Here is a 26,517-nt window from a genome sequence, read left to right as displayed (position 1 = left end):
GAGTGCCTCAAAGGTCAAACGAGAAGAGGGAAAGATAGATGATTTAATTAGTCTAGAAATAAGCTCCATTCTTACTCAACAGTGTCATTTAAATGTTAGAATCCTCAAAAAATCTAATTAAGTTAAATAGAGGCAGACATCAATGCTTTGACTATCTATGCATCTTTCTCTCTTTTCTGTCTTTAGTCTGAGCTTGTGTCTGTCTGTGAGCAGAAATTCACCTGGCGCCTCTGCCTCTCTAAGGGATTTTGGGTATTAGTGGTGCAGGCTAACATTGTGACAGGTGAGTGTCAGGACTCGCTAACCCCATCAAAGTCACATTTAGCATGTCAAGTCTGCCAACTGGGGTTTTGGCAGCCAACAGTCCCCCTCACCTTCATCGACCCCATCCTTGTCACATCTCTACAGATTCTGTGTCCTTTTGTGAGAGCAAAGACTTCTTGGGAGAGTGGCCACGCTGTAACTCACAGGTTTGATCACCAAGGTCAGCACATGTCCATTAATAGACTGATGAAATATCCTTGAGGGGGAGAATGAACCTCTATTTGCTCAGTGATTGTGAAGTCACTGTGGAGCAGCAGAATTAACCCTTTATTATTATTAACCCGGGCGTAGAACTGTATTTTGTAACTTCAGGTAATATTTCGAGAAAAAAGTTGCGAATTTACTCGCTTAAAGTGGCAAATCTAGAAGAAAAAAAGTTGCAGATTTAGGAGATTTAAAGAGGCAAATCTGGGCAAAAAAAGTTGCAGATTTACGAGAAAAAAGTGGGTGAAAAGGGTTAAAGGGTTAAAATGTTGGAACGTCCACGGCAGATACAAAAAGCAATGAATGAGGAATGAAGCATGTGAAAACAATAGGATGTGTGCCAATAGTCTCCTGCATTTACAATGCATTACTTCCCAGTGTAACACAGCCACAACACAAAGGAAATAACTATTGAATATGTGTTTATTCGTTGCGATAATCAAGGGAAAGGCGAGTGGAGAGAGAGAAAAAAAGAGACGGAGAGAGATTCCCAGCCTTGGGTGTGGCTGCTTGTGATTAAAAAAAGTAATTCAGTGCATTTACCAGCGTTGCTTGTGAGTCTCCATAGATTTCAGCAAAAGCAGAAAGAGAGAAGATGGGGAAGACTAGAAGTCATGGAAAAAACAGGGGGAGAGAAGGGGGAGATGGGAGTGCAAAGGAGAAAGAAAAGAAGAGATATTCAAAGAGAGAGGGAGGGAGCAGAGCAGAGAAAGAGATGGGAATGAAAGGAGGGGGGGCAGTAAGGTAACAAAGGGTGGGAGGGGGGAGGCACAGAGGAGAGAAAAGGAGGGAGAGGAGAGGATGGAGAGCTGCTACACGCTCTCTTGTATTCCCCACAGCCCCTGTGCTTCTTTCATTGCCACTGTGTTTTTGGCATGCTGACATGCAGCGGCCTTGAGAGACTGTGCCTGCGTGTGAATGTGTGTGTGTGTGTGTGTGTGTGTGTGTGTGTGGAGACGTCTACAATGTCCTGTGTATGTTTGTGTGTCTGCCTGAAGTGTCTGTGTTTAACATGCAGCCTTATGGGAACTGTTTTTGCTCATTGCGTTAGTGCAGCCATGGGAGCTATCTCCTCTCCTCTCCTCTCCTCTCCTCTCCTCTCCTCTCCTCTCCTCTCCTCTCCTCTCCCCTCCTCTCCTCCCCGGCCCCCGTGCCAACCAGGGCAACCATTCATAACAGCTATATAGCTCTGGCAACAGACTGTGCAGAAGATAACAGTGCAGATTCTCAGACCAAACATATGAAAATGTGACAGCAGCAACTTGTCCTTGGGGAGTAATGTGTGAATTTCAATGGAAACATTTCACTGGTGCCGAGAATGGTGTGTGTGTGTGTGTGTGTGTGTGTGTGTGTGTGTGTGTGTGTGTGTGTGTGCACTCACACACTCACCTGTGTGAATGGACAAGTAAATTTTGCTTGTTTGGGTGGAAACTGGTGATTATGAGTGTCTCGGAGGCACTGGAAGCGTAAACATGAACAAACTCACACACGCTTTTGTTCAATAGGAGGTGGGCTGTTGTGCTGCCTGTGCAGTGGGATTGTGTGTGAACAGTTACCTCACAGCTCTAATAGCAGGTTTCAAGCAATTCTGTGTGTCAGCAATGGCTGACTCAACAAATACAACTCAATCACATGGGAACACAAACCCATACTGTACACTTACATAATGCTAATGCACACACATTATGCATAATACATTATTTTAACAATAATAACAGCAACACACGTACAAATAGAAAATGAGACATGTTATTAAGACTCAGACACACACACACACAAATCCTGTTTGTTCACTGGGGGTGTAGCCTAGAAAGAGCTGGAACCGGGCATTGAATAAAAGCCGTGGCTTTTTGAATGGCTGAGCACCACAAGAAAAGGGCTTAGCACCCAGCTTTGCCATTCTGTTTCAATAGCCACTGAGTCTCCCTCACAAACACATGCCCTCTCCCTCTCCCCCTGCCTCTCTCACCCTCTCTCTCCCTCCACCATTGTTTCTCTTAATACAGTCTCTCCTAATACAGTCATCTGCCAACATATCAGATCACCTTACAATGCACTTCCAGTGCAGCATGTAATGATCGTGCTGAATCTAATTAAAGATGGCTACTTCCTGTTACACCCGGAACAGCTGCCTGTGCGTCTGCAGCGAGGGGCAAAGCCCCAATGCGGTCCGCATTTTCCGCATGCCAGTGGCTTCCAATTACTTTAAAACAGTTTAAAAAATACTGCGGTGGTAGAGACCAAAAGTCTTTGAGGGTTTGCTTGTTGCTTTTCTGCTTCTCCTCGGAAACTTCGCTCAGAAAAGATAAACAAAAAAACAGAACCAAAATAGGAGCCGGGGACTACCCTATTAGCGTGGACTCCAGCTAGATGTACTAAAAGCCATCTTTTGGCTCACTGAGCAACCACTTATGATTTATGAAGATGTTGCAGGGTAATTATCAAGTCAATTATCACCGCCAGTCATGTTAATTTCCCAGGTATGCCCTCATTTACCTGTGAGGAAGAAAAAAAGGCGAGGGTGGGAAAAAAAGGAGCAGGAGAAAAAAACGGCAGATGGGGAATTTTAGCAGATGAGTAATTATACTCTACCCCACCACCGTCACACATACACATCATCGCGCCCCCACTCCCCCGTCTTCACTTTTCAAAAGAAAGGATAAGGAGGACCAGGTGACGAGCAAACCCTGCGGGCAGACTGAGGCTTCTCACAGCAGCTTGTTAAGAAGACAGAGAGCTTGTTACACTTTACCTGCTTGCCCAGTCATTAGCCAGTCAGGTCAAAGACACAGAGAACAAAAGAGAGGTTAGGGTAGTTAAAGTCAGGAATGCAGCCCGCCAGGTCAGGGCTCTGCGGGCCTGTGTGACTGACACACTCACACACCCTTTCAGTTGAAGCCGCACAAATCCGTGCCCACAATGATCAGATAAAAGCGCAGATATCTCTTTTCTCTGTAACCTCACAGACAAAGAAGTTGGGGAGTGGCACTTTATGTAAAAACATTAAAATACTAATGTGGCGTGCGACATTGCAAATACAAACAGGAAAAGGAACAATGACACAGATGCACCCGCACGACAGATGCTGTGTATAAAACACTGGGCAAGGTAAACAGGGCAGGTTGTTTGTCCTTTCTCTTTCCCTCACTAATCCTTTCATCCTTCCTCTCTTTTCTCTTTCTCTTTTGTATCTACCTTTATGACCGAGTCTCTCCTTCACACATATGGCTACCACGCCCATTCTTCTCCACCTTTTTTTCGAAACCACCTCATCGATTCGGAGTGCAGCAGTTAAAGTTCCCACCCAACCAAACCTTGGCAGCAGAACTGCTCTCTTGCATGATATAAGTGGATACAACTGTCTTTCTCCAATCTGTGAACAACGGTTAATGGTCTATGATGACAAACAGCTGCGGATCGATTACTGTTTATTTATTTATTTTGTGGAAGCAGATAGATGTGTTTATTTGTTATCTGGCATCATTAACTTAAAGTAAGAGGTTCAGGGCTGAGATCATTATTATTTATGGCTATTTTGCTTTTTCGATGCCACATACCCACAAATGGCCCGATGAGATTAATCATGCTGATCTGGGTAGAAGTGGAGGCTCTCTCTCTCACTATCTGTGTGTGTCTCTCTGGCTCTCCCCTCCCCTCGCCACCCAGATTCTCGTCGGACCCGCATTCTTAATCGCCATTGAGTTAATTAATCTCACACTTGGCTGCTGTAATAACTTGACTTGTTAGACCTCCTCTGTGCAAATGGACTTCGGCTTTTTAGCAGCTAAAAGCACCAGTAATGAACAAGCCAGGGGAGGGCGCAGAGACAGAGAGAGAGAGAGAGAGAGAGAGAGAGAGAGAGAGAGAGAGAAAAGAGAGAGAGAGAGAGAGAGAGAGAGAGTCAGGAGCATCCATAAAAAAGCATAAAACATGGTCATGTCAATGCTAATATCTGCTCGACCTTACATGTACATTACATTTACATTTTAGCTGTTAAAATTACATTGATGTAAAGTGGCTTCTTGTAGCAATATTGTGGAATAAGCTACAGTTTCTACATTACAAGATGACACACACGATGCAATTTGAAAAAAACGATTCAAAGGCTGAGGAGAAGGAGAAGCCTACACTAGTGTTTGTATTGCCTCAATAAATTATTACCATGTTTATTTAAGGCATTGGTATAATTGCCATAATTAACACAATCACTGCTGTGAAGATTGGCAGCCTCTAACCTCCAAAAAACACGTCATATTTTGTACCACACAGATTCCAAGAGCCTGGCGGTGTAACTTTACAGTGCACAAGGGAGTTAACTTTATAACTGAAAACAATAACTACATTCTTACTGCAAACAATACAAAACTTTATTCTAGATCCATGATTTAAACAACATGATCTTATGTTTACTCTTAGCAAATAAAGGCGGTGGAAAAGGGAAGCAGGAGCATGGGAAACTATTATTCTTTATAGACCAGCTTTATATAAAAAATAAAGTGGATTAAGAGTATTTGGGATGCAAATATGAATAGGAATGAAATTTATAAAAGACAGACTAGAGCCTGTAGTATGCACATTCTACCTGTTCTCAGCTCAGCTCAGCATTATCTGGTCAATATCATGGTCAGGGATTGGTGAGGTCCCAAAACATATTACTTATTAATGTATTTAACCCATTGAGAAACCACTGGATAGATAGCCACGGCACAGAATCCAGGCTCTGGGCAATTAAAAGAAATTGACGGATGGACAGACAGACATACAAGGCTGCTGGGGTCCATATGGCAGGGGGCTTCAAAGGCCCACTTCAATTACATAAAGACCTCTGCGCATTGGCATGACACACAGAGGGCCCCAGACAGCAACACCAGAGAAAGAAGGAATAAATCATACAGCGGTTAGTAGCACACACATGGACACACACACACACACATACACAGAAACAGACGGACTGGCAAGGACACAAGTCCCCAAATGCAGAGGTTTCACACACACATACACACACACACACAGCACGGCGACAGACACAGCCAAAATGAGCTTTCTATCTTTCTCTAACACACATACACAAACAGAAACTCATCCTGTCACCGTCCTAGTAAGATGGATGTCTAAATAATCGCACCATGATTACAGAACCGCTTGCATCACCGATCCACGCTCAAGGACCCTCACACACTCCAGTAAGTCCACTAAAGCCAAGCAAGCTGACTGGCCTAGAGTTTATGCCTCGACTCCTCTTTCATCTGAAGGTGTCCTGTTGTCCTTAAAGCACCTAAACAGCGGCATAAATCTACGGGACAGAAGCTGGCCGTGCATCAGGACGAGAGAGGAGGAGAGGGACACTATCTAAACAGGAAGTGAGGTAGGTTGAAGTTTCATGGTTTGGCTGAATGATGTGGGTGACAAATGAGATTAGGGATGGATCAGGGAGCTCTGGGTTGAATGTCTTTTTTTTTTTTCTTCTAACAGGTTTTTTTTCACTATGGAAGATATAAGGTGTGGATATTTCTCATTTCTTCATCTGTCTACCTCTCCATCCCACAACGTCTTTCTCTTGGGATATGTAGGAGGAATATAGGCTACCTAGATAATGTATTATTCACCCTTCATTGATGTGTAACTAAAGCTGGCAGCAAGAAGAGCGGGGTGTCACCAATAACCCCCACACTACCACTACCTACACACGCACACACTCGCTCTAGCCACAAGGCCGCCAGGCACCCATTGATTTATGTGCTGACACACATGTTTGCACACACATGCACACACACATTTTCCTGTATCTAAAACATGGATTTCCATCTTGAGTGGATGCGCTTTGTGTGTGTGTGTGTGTGTGTGTGTAAGGACAGAGAAGGTCATCTGGGAATTTCAACAGGACCACAGAAGTATTATAGAGGTGCCACATTATCACCAGCAGACACCAGCAGCTGTGCGTGCATGCGTGTGTGTGTGTATGTGTACGTGTGTGTGTGTGTGTGTGTGTGTATTGCGGTGTGCCAAACATCCCCCCAAAAAATGAATACAGGGTCTGTGGCCCGGGAAAAAGAAAATAAATGAAAATTGGCATTTACATAAACAGAAGGGGAAGATGGTAAATAGATCAAAAGGGCATGGACTTTGTTCACACATTTGCAGGGGTCATTGGTTAAAAAGGTCAGATTATACGGACGGTCAATAGTCAGTGTATACATTAACATTTGCTGTTTTGACAGCCCAATCAGTTTTAAATAATATTATCTGTATAATTTGACTAGCAGAGAGGCTGATGGGAGACACTGTGCCGCAGTGAGAAAGAGACAGTGTTAGGAGGGAAGGCTACATTCAGGGGAGAAACTGTTTTTTTGTAATGCATGTATAAATCAATGTGTACATTCAAGTAAGAAACAAACAAGAGGATTCTTGTGTGGCAGTAGGGTTGGCCAAGAGAGGCAATAGTTAACTTTTTCCTAACTCGCCCAGAAGTTTCCCCACCACCCCACCTGCCTTATTGTGATCCTTATAACACAGCCTCTGGCGAACTTAGCTAGTTAAAAAATAACAACCCCAATGTTTATGCCTAAGCTCACCCATTAGTACAAGTGTTCAGCTGGGTTCACTTCTGTTGTGGCCTGTGGCGATAAAATCTGAAGGGAATAAACAACAACGAGGTGCAAGTTTGTTTTTCTCCCCAACTGGGGACACGGGAAATGAGATGCACCAAAAATATCAGCATGTTTCCATGCAGCTCATATGTGTTCCATCTACCTTTGACACCACACACACACATATACAAGAGCCAGACCTCTTGGTGGTCCAAGTTAGCTAGGTGGGGTTGGTAATGCTCCAACCGCAGGGTGTGGATCAGCACTGACCTGATTAGTCATCGTCCTGACCCTGAACCAGCCAAAGTGGGTAGAATACAAATGAATCCCCAGGGCTGCTGGCCAGTAAATCTGACTCAGGACCAGTGTTTATGGGATTCAAACCGCAGCACACAAGGCCACAGCGGATGGGCTTACTGACCCTGAACAGTGACTTCATTGAAAGGAAGGGAAAAAGGCTTTTGGGCAGGGTGTTCGCAGGACTGATTGGTAGTTACAGTAATTATAAGATGGAGGTTATAGTAGTGATGTCATGCTGTTGGCATACTACATTCAAAAGGTGTTATGAAGTCAACCGTATACATCTGTTGTTTTTCCTTTTCAACAAGCCGCTGTTTGAAAGAAGATATGCATATCAATAAATCATGGCAGAGTTAAAACTGCAAAGCCCTTGCTGCTCTGGGAAAGCGTTAATATTTCACCACGTGAAGCCTCCCGTTCTGTTCTTTCAGGTTCTCTTCCATATCTAATGACTGTCGAGACTCAACACATCCGGGCTGCTCTATTCTTGGGTTAATGAACAGGTGAGAAATTACTTAGACAGACGGAGATGGAAATTGATTTTTTTTAAGTGTTGCCTCATTATCCCATGTGGGGCACTTTATCCAGTACCACAGAAACACAACACCAGACAACGTGGGTTGTGTAACGTCAAGGTCATATGGGTGTTATGGTTCCGTGTGTGCATCGACAGAATGGGGGTCGGCGGTCTGGATTGAGATTGTATGGATTGTCTGGAAGTAGGGCCATTAGTGAGGCACTAATTAGGGGAGACCAAGTGGTCTCCAGTACCGGTCGAAGCCAAGATTCATAAATAAGTAAGTGCAGGGGCAGCTTGGTCGCTTAATTAACAAAGCGTGAAAAAAGGGCGTGAATCCCAAGAGGCACAAACCCAATCTGGTTGCAAGGGTGGGCTATCGGCAGCAATCCTGTAGATCCTGGTGGCATTGATTGATGGCAGGCCAAATTGAATATCTAATCATCACCACCGTTTTAGCTCCTGCACCCCAGGGGATTTATAAAGGCCAAAAGTGGCACAGAGGGTAATGCTTTTTTATCCCTTTCCTGACACTAGTGGCATAAACACTGCAACCCCCCCCCCTCCACCCCCCACAACCCTTCTCCCCTGCTCACTTGACCATCCCCATCTGCCCAGAGGTTATCTGACCCCTGTGTGTGTTCTCGCTCACACTTTCATGTCCCTGCCGATTGTTTTCACACTCTAAGCTGTTTGGCTGAGGTATTTAAAACCCAGACACCTCACGCGACTCCCACTTAGACACCCTCTAGTCACCCACCTAGAGCAACATATTGCGTTTCAGCCCATTGAGGCACTCATGCCTTTCTTTTTTGTATCCATTCCTTCTCCGCTAATCTTTTTTATTGTCCAAGCTGACAGGCAAGGAACATGTTTTGTGGAAAAAGCCGAGGGCGACATGTTGAAAGAAAAGTGCGTGTCAGACCTGTCATGTCAGGAAACATTTTCGGTCAGTGGAATGAGGGGAGATGACGTGCATTTGCAATGCCTCTCAACTGCAGACTTTCCTCTCTCCATACACAATAGGGGAAGTCCTCTTGACAGTCAAGACCTTATCAAGTACTGGGCAACAACAAAGAGTCCCTGAGCAGTAAATAGCATCTGTCTCTTGGCTGCTTACTGTCACTGTTGGGAGTTTGATATCACAAAGACGTGAGATAACAGGGAGAGGAAAATAATACTTCAATTAGGACCTACTGTAGATGTGATAAGCTGCGGTCACAGAACAGGCTACTGAAGAGGGGCAGGGGGCAGAACGATGGACAAAAAGGATGGAATGAAAGAACAAAGGGTGAGAATGACAGTTAAAGAGAATGGGTGGAGAGATCATAGGCTGAGAGCAAGGCTGGGAAAGTAACAAGGCCACAGAGATTGACAGGGAGGTGAAGAAAGGGAAGGTAAACAGTATATAAAGGAAGCTTTATCTGCAGAGGATTTTACTTAATGCCCACCTTTTTGGGTGGAAAGCCTTGAACCTTTATTCGTCTGTGGCAGGTTGGCGCGCCAAGCTGTCTGGCTGGCACAATATATGCAGGGACCTTGGAGTTGGTTGTACCTGATAAACCACCACTGCAGTTATAAAACCTCAAGCTTCCTCTAATCAAAGGCAATAAAATATATTGGTTCATATAAATCTGTGACCATCTGAACGAAAAGTAAACGTTGCCACTCTATAAAAAGACACCAAATGTTGAGAAATAACACCATCCTTTGTTCCTGTTGATAACCCAATTTAACGAGTCTTTGAATTTCTCAGGCATTTAACCGTGAGCAGGTAATAAAACCAAATGCTGGGCTATTGGTAGGCTTGCAATCACAGCTCATATCAGATCTGTGTTTACTCACTCGCTCCCTCTGCCTTTTGTTCAACTCTAATTATTTCGTTCCATCTGCCATTGACTCAACCATTCTGACACTATCGGAGATTGCATCTTGAAATGGTCGCACAATGTTTCAATTGATCTGCACTAGCTTGCTTGTCAGATTCATTAAAAAACCACTGGCAGATTCCTTCCAGACTGCATTATAACCCAGACCTTTCATCTGGGACCAATGTGAGCGCATGTGTGAGGAAGATAGAGAGACTAAAGGATAGTGAAAGGTATGGTGGAAAAGCAAGGGATGTCTCTTCCCAGGTACAATCCTGTATCTGGGAGGAAGCTGCATGGTGTGAAGGTGAAGCCTTGGTTGGTGGCAAGCGTCCAAGTCAGGAGATTACACTTTCACTGCTCAGATGGCTCTCACAATCTGAGAACCTACCGCTGCTCTGCTCCACCACTCCTCACACTCCTCTTCTTCCACTTCCTATACTGTAAAAAAAGGTGTCTAAAAACAAGATAAAACACTAAATCTGAGGGAAATTATCTTTAACTTGACAAGATTTCTTAAATTAAGATGATCAAATCTTAAAATAAGAAATTGTTTCTTACCAAGATAAAAAAAAAACTTTAGATTTATAAGTGTTAGATAATTTATCTTTTTTTAAGAGTTATCTTTAATTTAAGCGTTCAACCTGCTTATTTCTAGATTTAACAATCTTAATTTAAGAAATCTTGTCAAGGTAAATTATCTGTCCATGCAGCAAGATCATTTCCCTCAGATTTAGTGCTTTCATCTCGTTTTTAGACACACCTTTTGTGCAGTGTACCTGTCCTCCTCCGCTCCTTTCCCCTTAACATAAACATAATTGACCTTGGCTCCCTGAAACCTCTCAGCAACCTCTGGCCTCTGTAAATGCTTCTCTCAACACCTTTTGAAATGAACTGGCTGGCCAATAAACAGAACTAAGTGGCTTTTGAAAATGAAAACCCCTCTCCCACTTTTCTGTCTCTCTCACTCTGCGTGTCGTCACACACACAAACACACACAGCTCCAACTTTGAGGGGCTTTAATAACTGATAACCTTTCTGACTTTGACTCGGTGGGTGGGGCAGTGGAGCATGCAGAGAGTTGGACCCACCATACTCATTGCTCACCTAGCCAAGCTAGAGGCTCAACACCAGAGTCGGGCGGGGCAGTTTATACCTCGCGGCCAAGAAGGGGCATCCCTGGAAGTGAATGAGTTTACACCTGGCTGAAATCCGCCACCTGCTATTTCCCCGTGATGCTGAAATCCACAATGCTACTCGCTAGCCTGGCAAAGGTAACAGGAAGGTCAGATGTATAAACTCTAGGAGAAGACGTCTTGCCTGATCTTTTTTTAATCCCTTCTCTCTCTTTCATGTCACACACATACATACACACTGCTACACACCATCAAAACGCCATATTTCTGGGGAACCAAAGCGGATAAGAAATGAGGAGTCTTTGAACTGCCTGGATGTTTCAAGCCCCTTCTTCTCCTCTCGATCTCTCAGCTCCCCTGCTGCTCTGTTGGGACGGGGAGAAAGGGGCTGATCGATGGGGTCTGACAGGAATGAAATGAATGGAAACAGCTGATTGATTCATTAGCAGGAGAGTGAGTGCGTGTGGATGTGGGCTCTGACCCTAAGAAGCGTGTGTGTGTGTGTGTGTGTGTGCGTGGAGGAAGATTTTGTGTGCATGTGTATTGGGCGGAGGTAATGCGTGCGTGTGTGTGTATGACTGTGAGATTAAGCAACCGTCACCATTCATGTGTGTTAAGTGTGTGAGTGTGTCCATTGGGAGGTCAGAAGGGATTTCCATAGGGTGTGAGAGGGGAAAGGGAAGCTGTTTACGGCCTGACTTGGCACAGAGGGAGGGGGTCAGCCTGTATTGTCCAGTGCTTTCATCTGGCTCATTGCAATTAGTCTTTCACAAATCTGTGTCAAATCCCAGTTAAAATCACAGCTAACAACCACCATGTGGCACAAGCATCTGCGCATTCAAATTGCATTGTATATACATGTTATATTTTTTATCCAAAGCTTAGTTTGCAGTGGAAGTACATGTGCAGTATTTAACTCGCTGAATCCCATCAGGTTTGAAAGGCATGTTCTCTTCTTTTTTTTTTTTATCTCCAAAATTATATGCCAGCCAGACACTGTAAAACCAGAATTCATTGCCAGGTTTTCGAATTTCCCACAGTCCCTGAATGTGTGTCAAAATCCTCAGTCAGGTTAAACCAAATTTAAGCTTAAAATTGTGCTTTTTTTCATTAGAATCACTTTATTCTACATATCTTACTTAAAATTTGGCCAAAAATAAAATGTTTGCATGAACTACATCCTGATAAAAAAATATTTAAACTATGTACTCTTAAACACAACTAGAAAACTATGAATGACTTGGCTGAGACCAACGGTCACGTGACAAAAATTCAGTGAACTCTTGGGCTGTACTGCAGGCTGTTTACACAGAGCAAAGAGAAGAAGACAAGAGAGGTTGTAAAAATGTAAATAGTTCAATGTGTATAACACGTGGAGCTGCCAAACTTGTGGGAACTTGAAGAAATGTTGTTTAAATATTATTACATTTTTTTAGATTCTTGTAACATAAAGCATCAAAGAAATTCAACTTGTGTTCTTTTTTTCCTTCTTTTAAAATGTATGGCATTATAAATTCTTTAACAGAAGACATTTTTGAGTTCTCCCTACTTCTAGCCATGGTGGTGCTGTTCCCATAGAGCTGTGTTCAGGACTTCAATAGACACAGCTCTTACAGTGAAAAACTGAGGCTACAGTGAGTGAAATAAAAAGTGTCCTGAAACTGCTTGGGGCTCAAAGGGTTAACAGAACAGATATTAAAAGGGCATTCTAGAAAAAAACTGTGTAAAATAGAACTTGAAAAATTAATACTCTCCACCAGTTACAACTGATTGCATCTTACTATCAAAAGAAAGAAACTCTGCTGGAAAACAGACTTTTTTTGTGAAAGTGGAAAAAGAGCAACTGACTAAAGCTGCTGGCAAACCCACAGGGTGGCCTCGCTCCTCTTCCTCTGTCTGCTGCCGAAAACACACACACACACAAACACACACACACACACACGCACACACACATACTCGTCTTGGCTCATCGAGGGACCCACCAGTTTTTTTACTCATTTATGGGATCCACCCTTTCCAGTGGTTCTTCACTGCTGTAAAAAATCAGGTAACATAAAAAAAATCCCAATTACAAAACTTTTGTCTCCCTGCCAGTTTTTGGTCACTTTTGGGGCCCGTACAGTACTTGTGAGGTCCAGTGTCTCACACACACACACACACACACACACACACACACCAATTTATAGCTGTCTGCCATCTAGCCGCCAAATGGACAGGCGTTAAGGCCAACTGAGTAACTAAAGACCAAAAGCGACACCTCCACATTTGCTAGATTGCTCCAATGAAATACTAGCCTTAATAACAGCCAGTAAGGCGTTCTGACCTTCCTTTCCTTGCCCTCTAAATATTGCACTCACTTAAACATAAAGTCACTGAGTCACTGAAACTCCAACTTGAGCTGAGGTTAAATAAATGCTCCTCACAGCTGGCAGTGCCTCCAGGAGGCTGCAGCGTTGGAACCATGGGGATTATGTAAATATCTTGACAAAAGGTCACGTGTGATTGGCGCTGCCGCCACTGAAATGCGTTGGGTTCACTGTGTGTGAGCCGTGCAGAGGAGAGCCAGTTAAAGATGTTCAGAGTGAATTTGGTGCACTGTTGATAAGAGAGCAGGGGTCTGGTTAAACCTGCTGCTGTTCTCAAGAAGACAAAAAAGGGAAAGGGAGAAATATTTAATAGAAGTGGGGAGCCCTCCTCTTGCCTGAGGCCTTTTGAAGTGTAGATGAAGTGCAGGTGGTGAGTGTTTTTGACACCAAGGATGAGAAGTGGGGCAGAATAAGGTGTAATAACAGCCATCTGCAGCACGGAGAACAGGAACACTCACACACAGACCCCTACCAAGTCAAATATACACTCCTGTTCTCACACATGCATTATGGTTAATTACACAGGACATTTGAGCCCATCACCTCATTCATGAACTCAGTTTTTCCCTTGAAGCTGCTCCTATCATCACACATAGACTTACTTAGCGTTTGAAAATTAGCAAAGGCTGTTTTCCTGCTCTTGAAGGCCTGGAGCGAGGCCCTGTGCCTTGAACCACCCAGCTATGGTTAAACCCAACAAAGAAACTTCCCCCCATCTCTCTTTTCTTCTTATATTTAACAAGACCGGCAAAAGCTGAAACCAGGTGATGTGGCCTTTCCCACCCCCTCAAGGCACACTGTTTTACAGCAGCGTCCACTCACCAGACACATGTTACTGGCTATTTTTTAAAGACGAATATCAAAGATGTCTTTCTGCTCCATCGGCAAAATTTGTTACAAGACTCTGTAGCTTGTAAAGAAATGGAGGGAGGAAGCCCTGAAGTCTACTCCCCGAAACTCCACCCTGTGCTCCTTTTGAATATCTGTTCTTCGTCTGGGCTCGCCAAGTGACAAGCGCCATAATGGCCGTCACATTTCCATGCAGGCTCTTGGTCAGCTCTAGGGTTGTCAAAAGTATAGATACTCAAAAAAGTATCGATACTTAAACATTGTGTCCGGATACAATACTTATTTTAAAAAGTATCGATACCTAGCGAAGGAATGAACACTCAAGTTAAGTTATTGTTTTGTTGTTTTGTTATTGTTTATTTAATGTATTTATTTTTTGCACTACCTCAGATCTGAAGCTTGTTATCATAGTTGCAGTTTCTTTTTGCACAACAGTTTTTTATTATAAATATTTAACCTGTGGTTCTCTTCATTTTTACATGTTGCATTTTTCTTGTTAATAAAAATATTTCTATTAAATTTTGGGGTCTTTGTTTTTATCCTTGTGTTATCGAAAATGGTATCGAGTATCGAATATTTTCCTGAGTATCGGCATCGAGTTGAAAATTTTAGTGTAGTGACAACCCTAGTCATCTCTCATAAGTGCTTCAGATTCCACATGCAAAGTCTGCAGGGTGGTCAAAAAGAAGTCAAGCACGCACCACTGACCCAGTCTCCGACTGTGCTTTTGACCTGGTCTGCTTGTGTGAATGTTTATCTGTGTCAACGAGCTGTGGAAAGTTGCACAGTTGGTCCCTCTAAATATACACATCCTCTTTCAGTGTATTTTTATTCGCCACTGGAAAAGAATAACCCCTGGAGCTTGATTGTGTTCGGACGGCTATTGTTGAGAATGAACAAGACTAGCCTTGGGGAGCAACCCCCTTCCAAATTCATCCAAACGGACCCCCAGCCCTCCCCACATGACCCTTTGGATAGGGGTCACAGGACGTGGGTTGAGAGTGGGCGGAAAGCACAGCAGGTCCTAACTCACTTTATAATCTGGACGTTTTGACACATGGTAATTTCAGCTGCACTTTATGGACATCCGGTGCAGACAGCGCCTATAAAACGCCAACTCTGATGGCCATTAATATTATGTCAAACATTTCATCAGTATTTTGAAGGCCATTAATATCGTTAAGTAAGGACTAAAGAGGGGGAGCATCACTGGCCGAGTCAGCTGAGCGTATCTACACATGCACATGGGCTATAAAAGTTTCATTATGCAGTGCTTTCCCATGACAAAGAAATGAACAGGTTCTGAATAAGAGTTTAAGCAGAAGATTTGAAGTAAAAGGTTTAAGCGGAACCTTAATTCTTATTAATGGCAAGGGCTAATCTCTCTATGCTGCCATTACATGTCTTCATTTCTAATTCAGTTAGAGGAGTAGGCATACTGTGATACACTGAACCCGGAGCTAAACACACCCCAACCCTTGTAACCTCCCAAACACAGACATACACACTCCTACCCCCGAGATGTACCACACATCTTGCTCTCCCAGTGAGTACAAAATCTCTCTTTCTCTCACTCTCTTTCACTCCCTGTGTCTGTGTCTATGTGTGTGTGTGTGTGTGTGTGTGACTCTCTCTCCCTTGTTCTGCTCGGCTGACTCCAGACACCAGCAGTGTGTCTGTGGCAGTGAGCAGGCCCAGACACATTCGCCCTCCCCTGCTTGCTCTCGACAGTGGGTGTCAAAGACCTGCCATCCCACAAGGCCCCTCTGTCGGATGCCAGGATGGACTGCACTGCACACACACACACACACACACACACACACACACACACACACACACACAGAGCTATATACAAAACAGCCACACACACTCAAGCTGCATATGCACATACCGATTTTGGAAATTGTCCGGAAAATATCCAACTGTCACAAAGCTGACAGTATCTGTTCCACTTCAATTTTACATGGATTAACCGGGACGAGTTAGAACTTGAATTCACCTTATTCAAACTGCTTTAACTGCAATCACAATGCTTGTGTCACAGATATGTCACAACAACTAGATCAGTGTCACTTAATAGTGTCATATGAATGTCTGAATTAAACTATTTTGATAAAATAAGCTGTGGTGACTTTAAATTGTTGCTAATATGCTCCTACTTACATAACCACTGGTATTATATCAGCTGAAAAGGATTCAACTGTTCGGAGGTCAATGTAAACTTACACTAACAACCTTCAAAACATATTGTATTACTGTGATAATAATATGCTCATATACTTGTCGGACTGTATATTTTGCATCTGGTTTCATATTATGCTTCTGCCGATCCTGTTTTTCAAGCTCCAAAAGCTAAACAAGAAACGGCCTGTGTGCTGAAAAGCCCTGAACAAACACAGCAGAGCGGACACGACTTGACGACATCCCCGGTGTCTCATCTTCACTAAATACTTTCAGAATCCAAACCGAGTTCACAACCTGCACTATTTTCAACCCGCTGTCTTATTTTCACCGGTCATCCTGCCCGGTCCACTTCCCAGTGTGCGAAGGCCCCAACCAGGCCTGACACGGCTGTTGCTTGCCTACATGTGAAATTCCAGCTCGGTGAATCTTTCCCTGGCGCCATATGAGCCATGAACCATCATTTGGTGCACATGAGCGCTCCCGCAGGCCCGTTGCATCTGTAAAGTCTGTCAGCTCTGCTGCTCTGTGGGTCTCTTGATCCAAATCCGCCCCATAGCCCCAACCACCACCTCACAACACCCCCACCCCCCACCCCCCTGTACCATCCCACCCCAACTCCCAACATGTCGTCATCCACTCCCCCTTCTTCCTGAGCGCCTTACGCCAATCTGAACCTAAGTCACTGTACATCTGTTCAACATGGCTGCTGCCTAGCGTATGACCTAGCGACTCGCTGTGTTCCCTGTCGAGGTCAGTACACCAGCACACTGCTGAGGGTGATGGACGACATCTTTCATGGTTTCCTTTATGAATTGATCCTTTATATCAGTGCGTTTCTGTGAATGTTGGATCTCCATTGCTGTGCTAATTTCTTTCTTTAAGGCAAGCATTAGAAATTTAATTGAACAACCAATGGGAACTCCAGTTTGAAATGGTAACAAAATTATTGGTAAATATTATTTATTAATCATTTTTTTCATTTCTCTATATTTCTATTTCTATATTTATTTATCAGAAGATTCAAATTGAGTCGAACAATAAAATGCTACAACTACAGCTGCTCCTACTACTACTACTACTACTAATAATAATAATAATAATAATAAAAACAATAAAAATAACAATAATAAAAATACTAATAATACAGTATGAAATTGAATATTCATGTTATTTTTTTATGTTAAAAAATATTAAACTTCCCTATTAAAAAAATACTTGAATCTATTGCTTTTAATTCATGACTTGCATGACTTCTTGACTTACATAAATTGATAATAATAATAATATAAATAACACAACTATGATAACAATAATAATTATATTGCATAAAATTTTGTATTCATGTTATATTTGTTTAAAACATATTTACAATGTCCCTACTAAAATAAATAAATTACTTGATTGTATTGCTTGTAATTTTATTTTTTTTACTGACATCCAATGACACTGATAATAATAAAAATAACACAACTATAAAAATAATAGTGATAATAATTTTAGTGTGTTTTATTGTATTTGCCAAATGTGCACTGGTGATTATTGCCCGAATAGCGAAGTCTAATTGATAAATATATCGATGAATTGGTAATTGCTTTCAATTGCTTCAAACAGAGAGACAGTTAGGCAGTCTCGCGCATTAAACCTGAGTCTGCGCTTTTAAAAGGCTGAGCAGCGCTGAGTCCTGCGATCAATAAGAGCGCATCAATTAGATAGATAGATAGATAGATAGATAGATAGATAGATAGATAGATAGATAGATAGATAGATAGATAGATAGATAGATAGATAGATAGATAGATAGACAGATAGATAGATAGATAGATAGATAGATAGATAGATAGATAGATAGATAGATAGTCTGACCTCCACATTGTCCTCGCAAATTATTCATTAGTAGATTTGCCCGAATGACTTTGCTTTTATTTTGCAAATTCCCGTTCCACGCCTCTTTAGCACATTTCCACTCGGCCCTTGAATGCTCTGTGTGATAGCCACTAACAGTTCCCTTTGTCCCTTCGATTGTGACCCTAAATACATTTGTTCAGTAATTTGCTTTAGAATGTTATGCAGAGGAGCTCCTGCAGTAAAGTTTTACCACAGCAGCTTCACTGCTCAGGCCACACATGACTGATGGTGCGCTCTGGTGCATGGAGGCCTTCGGACAGCGTGCGCCGGACAAAATGGCCTCATTACTCCCTTCATCAGTCATGTTAATTGAGTTTTGGAAAGACGCAGCCGTCCCAAACATATTAAAAGGCCCACATTTTATTTTGTACTTAATTTTTATTAATTCTAAAGAGAAATTTTATCAAATAAGCAGCCATGCTATTTATTTGATGGTAATTAAGGGTGAAAATACACATGTTGAGCATTTTATTCTCCTAACATAACATAACTTTTGTTTTATATTCATAGAGATTGAATTTGCGCCTTTTTCGCCCCTGGTGATCCCCTATATGTGGTGAAACAGAGGATATATTATTATTATAATCTTTTTTTAGTCTTGACATATTTTGGTAAGAGTATTGTTTTTTGCCTGAATACCTCCAATTAGAAATAATAATTTACAACTCCCCCTTCAGTTTAGGATGCTTCACTGCCTTCACTGTCTGGTCATATTAATAATAAAATGATGATAATGGCGAGGGGGACCTCCTCTGCTAAAAGAGAGCAGGGGAGAATAAATCATGGTTCGATGAGAAATGTGCCAACTGCAAACAGGCACAGGAAAGCTCCTGTGGAGGTGTGATCTCACCCACATAAAAACATAAACATGTGCGCTTCAAAAGGATCCTGCTTGTGCGTAATCACTCCACGAAATACACTGCCATAAATACAGGGGAAAAACATGGAGAGTGAGTGGGGAACCCTGAGCTGCGACCATAAAAGCCCATTTGTCTGACTTTGGACAGAAAATGATTGCAGGTATCGTCGTAAAAGCTTTGGGTTTTTGGCTAAAGTGCAAACATAAGGAGGCTGACGTTGCGCGTAAAACTTTTTCAATGACGTCTATTCATCTAACTGAGACTCGGACTAAGTTTGTTCACCTCAAACTCCCTCTAAAGCTTACATTATAATCTTCAGTCAACAACAGGGACGCACAAAGACAATAAACACAGTATCTGCCCGCTGGCCTGGTCTGAGTTTCCATTCTCTCTTTTCTCTGCTTCCTCCCTCCATCAAAAGTCATTTACACCGAGTAGTAACCACAGCGCCTGTGCGCTACAGAGGACTGTCATCGACGCAATTTGTCTCCTCAGCAGACTGATAGCACCGGCTGGATGGCAGCAGTTCAACAGCCAAGGCCTTTCTAACACACACTGAATATTCGGACCTCAACAGTAAAAAAAAACATAATGAAGTTCACTTTTTTTGGAAAATAACACATTTAGAACGAATTAGAGGTTATGATCGCACATTAAACACATTTGGATATCCAAACTATCAACTTAATGTGACCTCGATATTTTATTATTTAGAACAGAGCCACAAAACAACCATTATGACAAGAATATGCCAAATCCTGCATAAAATAACTGCATTTATAGGCCGCATTTGAACGTACTCAATCAGATTAATGAGATGACATATATATGCAGATTCAGATGATTGTTTTAACACTGATGTCTGAAGCCTGAGAGCTCAGAAACGGGCCGGCATAACAGGCCCATAATCAAATAATTAAAAGCAAACTAAATTTACAAGATTGGAAGGTTTAATTATTTCATGTCAATTTAAGGAGCGGATGTGAATGAAAACGGAGGACAAAGAAAAATAGGAGTGGGGAAAAAAAGGAAAGGAAAACATGAATTCATTAAGGGCATTTCCCGGGCTGTGTGACCCGAGGACCCGGAGAGACGCGCGGTGGGGCTGGGGGGAAACTTCCCCATGCACCAGGCCCGCTTCTCTCACTCCCAGATATCCCAGAAAGAAGTCTCACCAGCGGCCATAAATCGCCTGGCTGTATTAAAAGCTTTGGTAAACCCCCAGCCAGGTCAGCCGGGTACAATTTATAGCATCACTTATGTAGGGAATAGATTGTTCTAACGAAATACATCAACTTCAATCCCGTGCGCAGCCAAGTCGCTACTATTGTCAAGAAAACACCTCTCTACCTCTACCTCTACCTCTCTCTCTCTCTCTCTCTCTCTCTCTCTCTCTCTCTCTCCACTTCCCTCTGTATCTACCTCTGGAGCCCCCAACTTCTGCACAACAACAATCCACTCATCCATTCAAGCCATGTGTTTTAAGTCAGTGGGGTCCGGTGACCTACAGGGGTCACTGAGAAGGGTCCAAGGGGGTCCCTTTGCAAAATAAAGAACTACAATTTCAAAATAATGTTGTTTAGGAGAAGCTGGTGCTTTAATGAAAGCCATAACCACCCATCTGCAGCGTAATTAATTCAGTATTTAGCTTCTATATCTTTGATTTGTGTTTCTAATATAAGAAGTTCTGTATTGGGACTCTGCTCCGTTTGTTATTTAGTGGCACCAATAAAACAACAAAGCTTATCAGATAAGCTTTGCACTATTATCACTCGTGGCCATGCACTGTTTTCTTTACGCCTGGTCCTGGCAGAGGAAGCAGGAGTGTGAAAAGCAATTTAGTCAGAATGCTTATTTCATAAAGAGTTCAAGAAGCAGCGTGTAATCTTCTTTTTTTCCACCAGAAGCGACCGAAGGAGACCCACGGATGTTTTGTTAAATTAGGGTCAAGACATTGAAAAGTAAGTTGAGAAATAGACATAAAGACACGCAGAGTCTGCAAACACAATGCTGTTTTTAATTATAAGCTGTGTGGCTGTTGAATAAGTAGCACGACCTTCTATTAAAGGGAAATATAACTTTTCCTTTCAGTGCAACGCTAATTGCCGTATGGATCTACTGTATAAATGCAGCCTATTCACTGTACTACTATAGCTGTTTTTACTTTTATTTCTAAGCACTGACGCCAGGAAGAAAATTGTCAAGAAAAGTAAAAGTTGCCTTGAAAAATATGTGGTTATTTAAACGCCATGACATATTTCACTTATATTATGAAAAAAAAGAAAAAGGACTGGAAATACGCCGTGCGGACAGGTCGGGAAACAAGTAGAGAGAGAGAAAGGCGTTTACCGAGCCACTGGCCCACTGTCCTACTTTCTACTGGCACCGCACGCCAACCGGGAGCTTCGCCTGGGCTCCAGCATTCATAGTTCAAGCTTTAGGCCCCTTTCAACCTTATTTCCACTCGCTTCTTATTCTTATTCCCCCCCAACAGAGCAGAGTAAGATACTGTAGGAAAGGAAGAAGAGAAGAGCGGCACACAGCTAGGATTTCTCATCGATTTTACGCACGGCAAACATCAACACCCAGCTCAAACAGATGGCTTTGTTGTTGGAAGTTATGAAATATTACTGCACATTATCAGTCGATGCCACTTCAAGGAAAGAAAAAGAAAAAAGGAAAGAATACAGGTCGTGGCAGTTCATTTGACTACATTTACTAAATCGCATTTGAAATATATTTCCAAAAATGAAATAAAAATAAATAAAATAAATAAAAGCTTTTTAAATCGATTAAGTATCAAAATATACTATAGTGTTTTTTTCAGTGTCGACTTTGACCTCACACTGATAGTCCACATGTCAAAAGGCCACACACTCATACAGCCCTAAAATACACGCAGCCGACCTGAGGGGGAAGTGTCTGGGTCTGGGAGGGGGACTTGGAGCCACCGACTCCCCGATGAGATACAGTGTGGAGCTAATTTCCTTTAAGTGACGAAGAAAGCACCAGCAGTCGGCAATAGCTGGTTTAACAAAAAGGGGATACACAACTAGCATTTAAATGTATGAGCTCTGGTTGACGGCATTACAATTGTGTATTGAAACCTGTACCGGCCACAGCGCCTGGCTGCGTAAAAGCCAATAATGCCATTAAGGATCCCTTAAAACAAGCCAGGTGGCCACTTTGAAACTGAAACGTTAGATTTAATTCTTGGAAGTGGAATATTTGGACTATACATGAGCCTCGGTCTCTGGGAGAGCCATGGGTGCTGGTTATACGGAGGAAAAATACGCTTTAGGCATCCTGCAACGCAACACCAAAAAACTGAAGATGGGATTTCTTACCTTCAACGGCGGACACCACAGGCAGCAAGAGGCTGCATAAAAGCAGAAAGTAATCCATTGTCATAAAGCAGTCAGGTCGGACATGTAAATAGACCCACGAGAGAGAAAGGAGGTGAACACAATCCTGGGTGATCCGACGCTCCACGCACCCAGTCCCTGTCCCAGTCCCAGCTGTGTCAAGCCTCCAGGACCAGAGTTACCCCCATTCACCAAAAACGCGTAAAGGTGGGAGGAAATAACACCCTTGGTGTAAAAATGTATGGAAAATAGCAGCCCTTCTCGATTTTCAGTGATCTCCAACGTGCCGTGTTAAACCATAGAAAAGGCAGCGGGCGCAAGTGTTCCAGTCCCTTCCCCTTTGCATGGAGCGAATCAGCTGAAAACAGGTAGTCCAGTCCTCGGGCACCATCCGGAGATATGTATTTCCAGCAATATTTCGTTGATAGTCAATGAAAAAAAAATTAAAATAACAACAACAGCCTTCACGAGAAGATCCAAAGACTTTCTCTGTGGTCAGAGGAGCAGAGATAGACGCGCTTGTGTCAGAGCCATGGTGTTAGACAGTCCCCGGCCAGGCATGTGCACGCTCACATGCGTCCACGGATCAAGAAGTAGTATTCCTGTACAGACACAGCCGCGCGCTTTGGAGATGGTTATTTTTTTATTCCCTGAGCGAATTTATCAGCTTTGGCTGCTGCGTGGTGGACCGTCTGTGCTTCGCTCGGCTTGTGCTGGAATGAAGCACTGTAGAGGAATAACGGCTGAGTGGAGAGAGGGAGAGAGAGAGAGAGAGAGAGAGAGAGAGAGAGAGAGCAGGGGGGCACCAGGAGGAGGAGGAGGAGGAGGAGGGGTTACGGTTGAAGCAGCTGCATTGAAAAATGTCTACCTTGACAATCATTTAGTCTCACATTTATAATCAAAATAAAATCATTGTCTCTTTGAAACAAGGGTCCATTCAGAGCATTTTACTTCCACACAGCAGACTAAACGATCTTCTCCCAAACACTTGATTCAAACATTTCGGTGTCAAAAATAGAATCATTTGAGATTTTTTTAGGATAATTTGCGCACCAATTATAATTACATACATTTTTTACTCTTGCAACCCTCAAACGAATGGCTTAATTACTAATTTGTTATTTTTTCTATTTTGCCTTGTTTTCATGCAGCGTGTCACTCTTGCCTTTCCCTTCCCGGGACTCCCAGCCCATGTACACACATGGACACACAGCGCCTCCCTGCGGGTCGCTCCGTTTCGGTGCAGAGCAGAAAGGGAGTTTCTGCTGACTTTTTGCTTTGATTAAACATTTTTTCTCTTCAACTGCGAGAATTCAAAAATATTAAAGGAGACCTATTGCGCAAAAACAGCTCATGCGTAAAAACTCTGGATATTCACATTTTAAAACCGGCTTTCCTGTTTAGAGATTTTCTGTGAGTTTGATGGGAACATCTTCACAACCAATCCGCTCATGTTCGGGAATTCGCTTCAGTAGAAATACATGGGTGAATAAGATGCGATATAAGAATGAAACTTCATGGGGAATGCTTCCACTAAGAGTACATGGAATGGTGGCTTTGCGTTAAATTTATAACAAAGTTGAAAAACTTTCCTGGACGCGTATTTCGTAAACATGGAACTGCTTAGTGAGACATTTAACTCAAGTTTGTCGGACAAAAGGAGCGTGCGGTGTGTTTTTCCTGCAGGATTACAGACCTGCAATTGACTTTTCCTCTTCCTCGGACATGCTGAAGAATCTGTCACGACCAGGTTTTTATAGCTTTTCTCCCCAATCTCTGTACTGCCTTTACAGTGTTTTCACTGGATCATTAAGTGCTTCGGTCTTCTCTCTTAACATCAGCAAACAAAATTAAAGACGCGGTCAAGGCTTATATATTATACTCCAAATTGCAACCTTTTATATTTTCTAAAATAAAAACAAAAATAAAAAAAATGAATATTTTTCTTTGCACATTTCTCAGTTAAAGGGGCCATTATGGTGCTTTAAATGGACGGAAATAGCCATTTGCTCACTCAAATAAAATCCTGTGATCTGTGTGGGAATTACATGGCTGCTGACGAGACAGTCAGCACACAGGTTAAAGGCACACTATGTTCCTTTAATATAATGCTGAGTAATACTGTGTCCACCCTGTTTTCTTTCATTTAATAATAACCAACTGATGCCCTTATTAAATTGGACATATAGAACAGTTCTATGAGAGGCTTCTGGCACAGTCAGCATTAATACTAGGCTACTAAATAGCAGGAGTCAAATACATTATTAATCTTGTTGAATATTGATGTGTTCACTGCTGTATTTGAAGATAAGAAATAAGTGGAGAGTCAAATAAAGTTATTAAAGTTTATATGAGGGATTTGCAGTATGTTGTCAGACTGCTTCTACACTGTAAAAACAGTAAAAATCTGGCAGCCAAAGTTGCCAAACACTTACCATCAAATTACAGTAAACAACCACAAGTTATTTACAGATCATTTCTTTTAAAAAACAGATAATATACACTAAATATATGCAATTAAAAATATATACCAGCAGAATAACTTTTTTTTTTACTATGATATGGCGGTAAGCGTTTGGTATCTTTTGCTGCCAGACTTTTTTATTTATTTTATTTTATTTTTACCTTTTTTAAAAAAAATTAAATTAAAAGTTTCACTGGAAAGTAACATAATGATGCCTTAATATTACATGGAGCTATATGATTTGTATATTTTTGTAGTTTTATATAAATTTCACTGAAATTTAACACTCAAGGCCATAAGCAATTGAATAATGCTGTAAAAAATCACATTATTTTTATTATACAGCCTTATTTACAGTTTTCTACATCCACTTTATGGCATAATTTGCATTAAAAGTAATTAACTTTTTTTTAATGGCATTTGCACTTAATGTAACTTACTTTTTTTACAGTGTACTTCATCCTGTGTGCTCAAATTATTATTATTATATAAAAATGGAATTTGTCTCCTGTCCTGCACATATATGAAGAAACGTTTGATGTGTGTTATGAGGAAACTGGACCTGTGAAATGTCTGATGACTGGTCTGTTAGTGTAAAGTTGAAAGGTGATTGGATGCCGTTTCCTGAGAGGCGCAAGCAGACAGATGGGACCATGTGCTCTGTTGTGTGTCTGTGTGTTTTATGTGTCAGTGCTGCCACCGTCCTGAGTGGGCTGATCATAAATAGTTTTAAAAACATCATCTTGTGCCATTTGGCAGATTTTTGGAACTTATTCACAATGATCATCAAAGTTGTTTTGGCACCACCAAAACTCTCACCATATTCAAATTATTTACTTATGTAAAATCTTTTTTTCCCCAGTGTTTTGATTATATTCATCAAGTGTAATTTATAGAAGGCAACCCCCAATGCAGTGAGTGTAATTTAATGAAAATATATAATAAATGAAAAATATATATACAAAAATGTACCTTTAAAAAAGTTGTTGATACATAATTGTAATGTTGCTTTCAGTATTTAGTGAGGTGAAATATTCCACCACATTTAAAGTGCTGTATATCGCATTCCTTTACTTTTTTTGTTTTGTTTTTCACAATTTTGGAGGGACCAGGGAAAGTATGAAGACAGCTGATAAGAATGAGAAACTCTTCAAAGTTTTCCTTCTTTGTGTTACAGGCTGGCTCATCAAAGTTGTTTTCCCTTTTTAATTCTTTGACACTTTGTGTTCCTTTGTGTCTGAAACATATTTTATGTTTGCATAATATGATATTGTATATGCATATATATTTTTAGAAGGACTACAAACAGGACAGCAGGGACATTTTAGAAGGGTAAACTATTAATACACATTGTACTTATTGTGACGAGAAATCATAGTGGGAAAATGCTGCTTGTAATATAAACAGTGCATTTGCAACAACAATATGATTGTTATGACTGTTTGATTACATAGCAGCTCGGCATGAAGGATAAAACAACATGAGAATATGTAATAATCTTAATGTTAACATTAATGTTATTTGATATACTGTATAATCCCCTCGACTGTACTATCTACTGTTATAGTTAAAGAGTTGCAGAGTGGGT

General features: G+C 41.8%; 1 protein-coding gene across 7 annotated transcripts in view; it reads right to left on the bottom strand.

Annotated features, from left to right (window-relative positions):
* LOC131977441 (ephrin type-B receptor 3-like) overlaps positions 1-23,156 on the bottom strand; it is a 65,621-nt gene extending 42,465 nt beyond the window's left edge. For all 7 annotated transcript variants that reach the window (XM_059340737.1, XM_059340739.1, XM_059340740.1 and 4 more), the window contains exon 1: positions 22,448-23,156. In XM_059340737.1, coding sequence (XP_059196720.1) covers positions 22,448-22,511 — 64 coding nt within the window. In that variant the 5' untranslated portion in view covers positions 22,512-23,156. The remainder of the gene's footprint in view (positions 1-22,447) is intronic.
* Between the last annotated feature and the right edge of the window lie 3,361 nt (positions 23,157-26,517).

This window comes from Centropristis striata, chromosome 9, assembly GCF_030273125.1.
Source record: "Centropristis striata isolate RG_2023a ecotype Rhode Island chromosome 9, C.striata_1.0, whole genome shotgun sequence".
Classification (NCBI taxonomy): Eukaryota; Metazoa; Chordata; class Actinopteri; order Perciformes; family Serranidae; genus Centropristis; species Centropristis striata.
The sequence above is the reverse complement of the archived record's forward strand: the minus strand, read 5'-3'. Positions and strand labels throughout refer to the sequence as shown.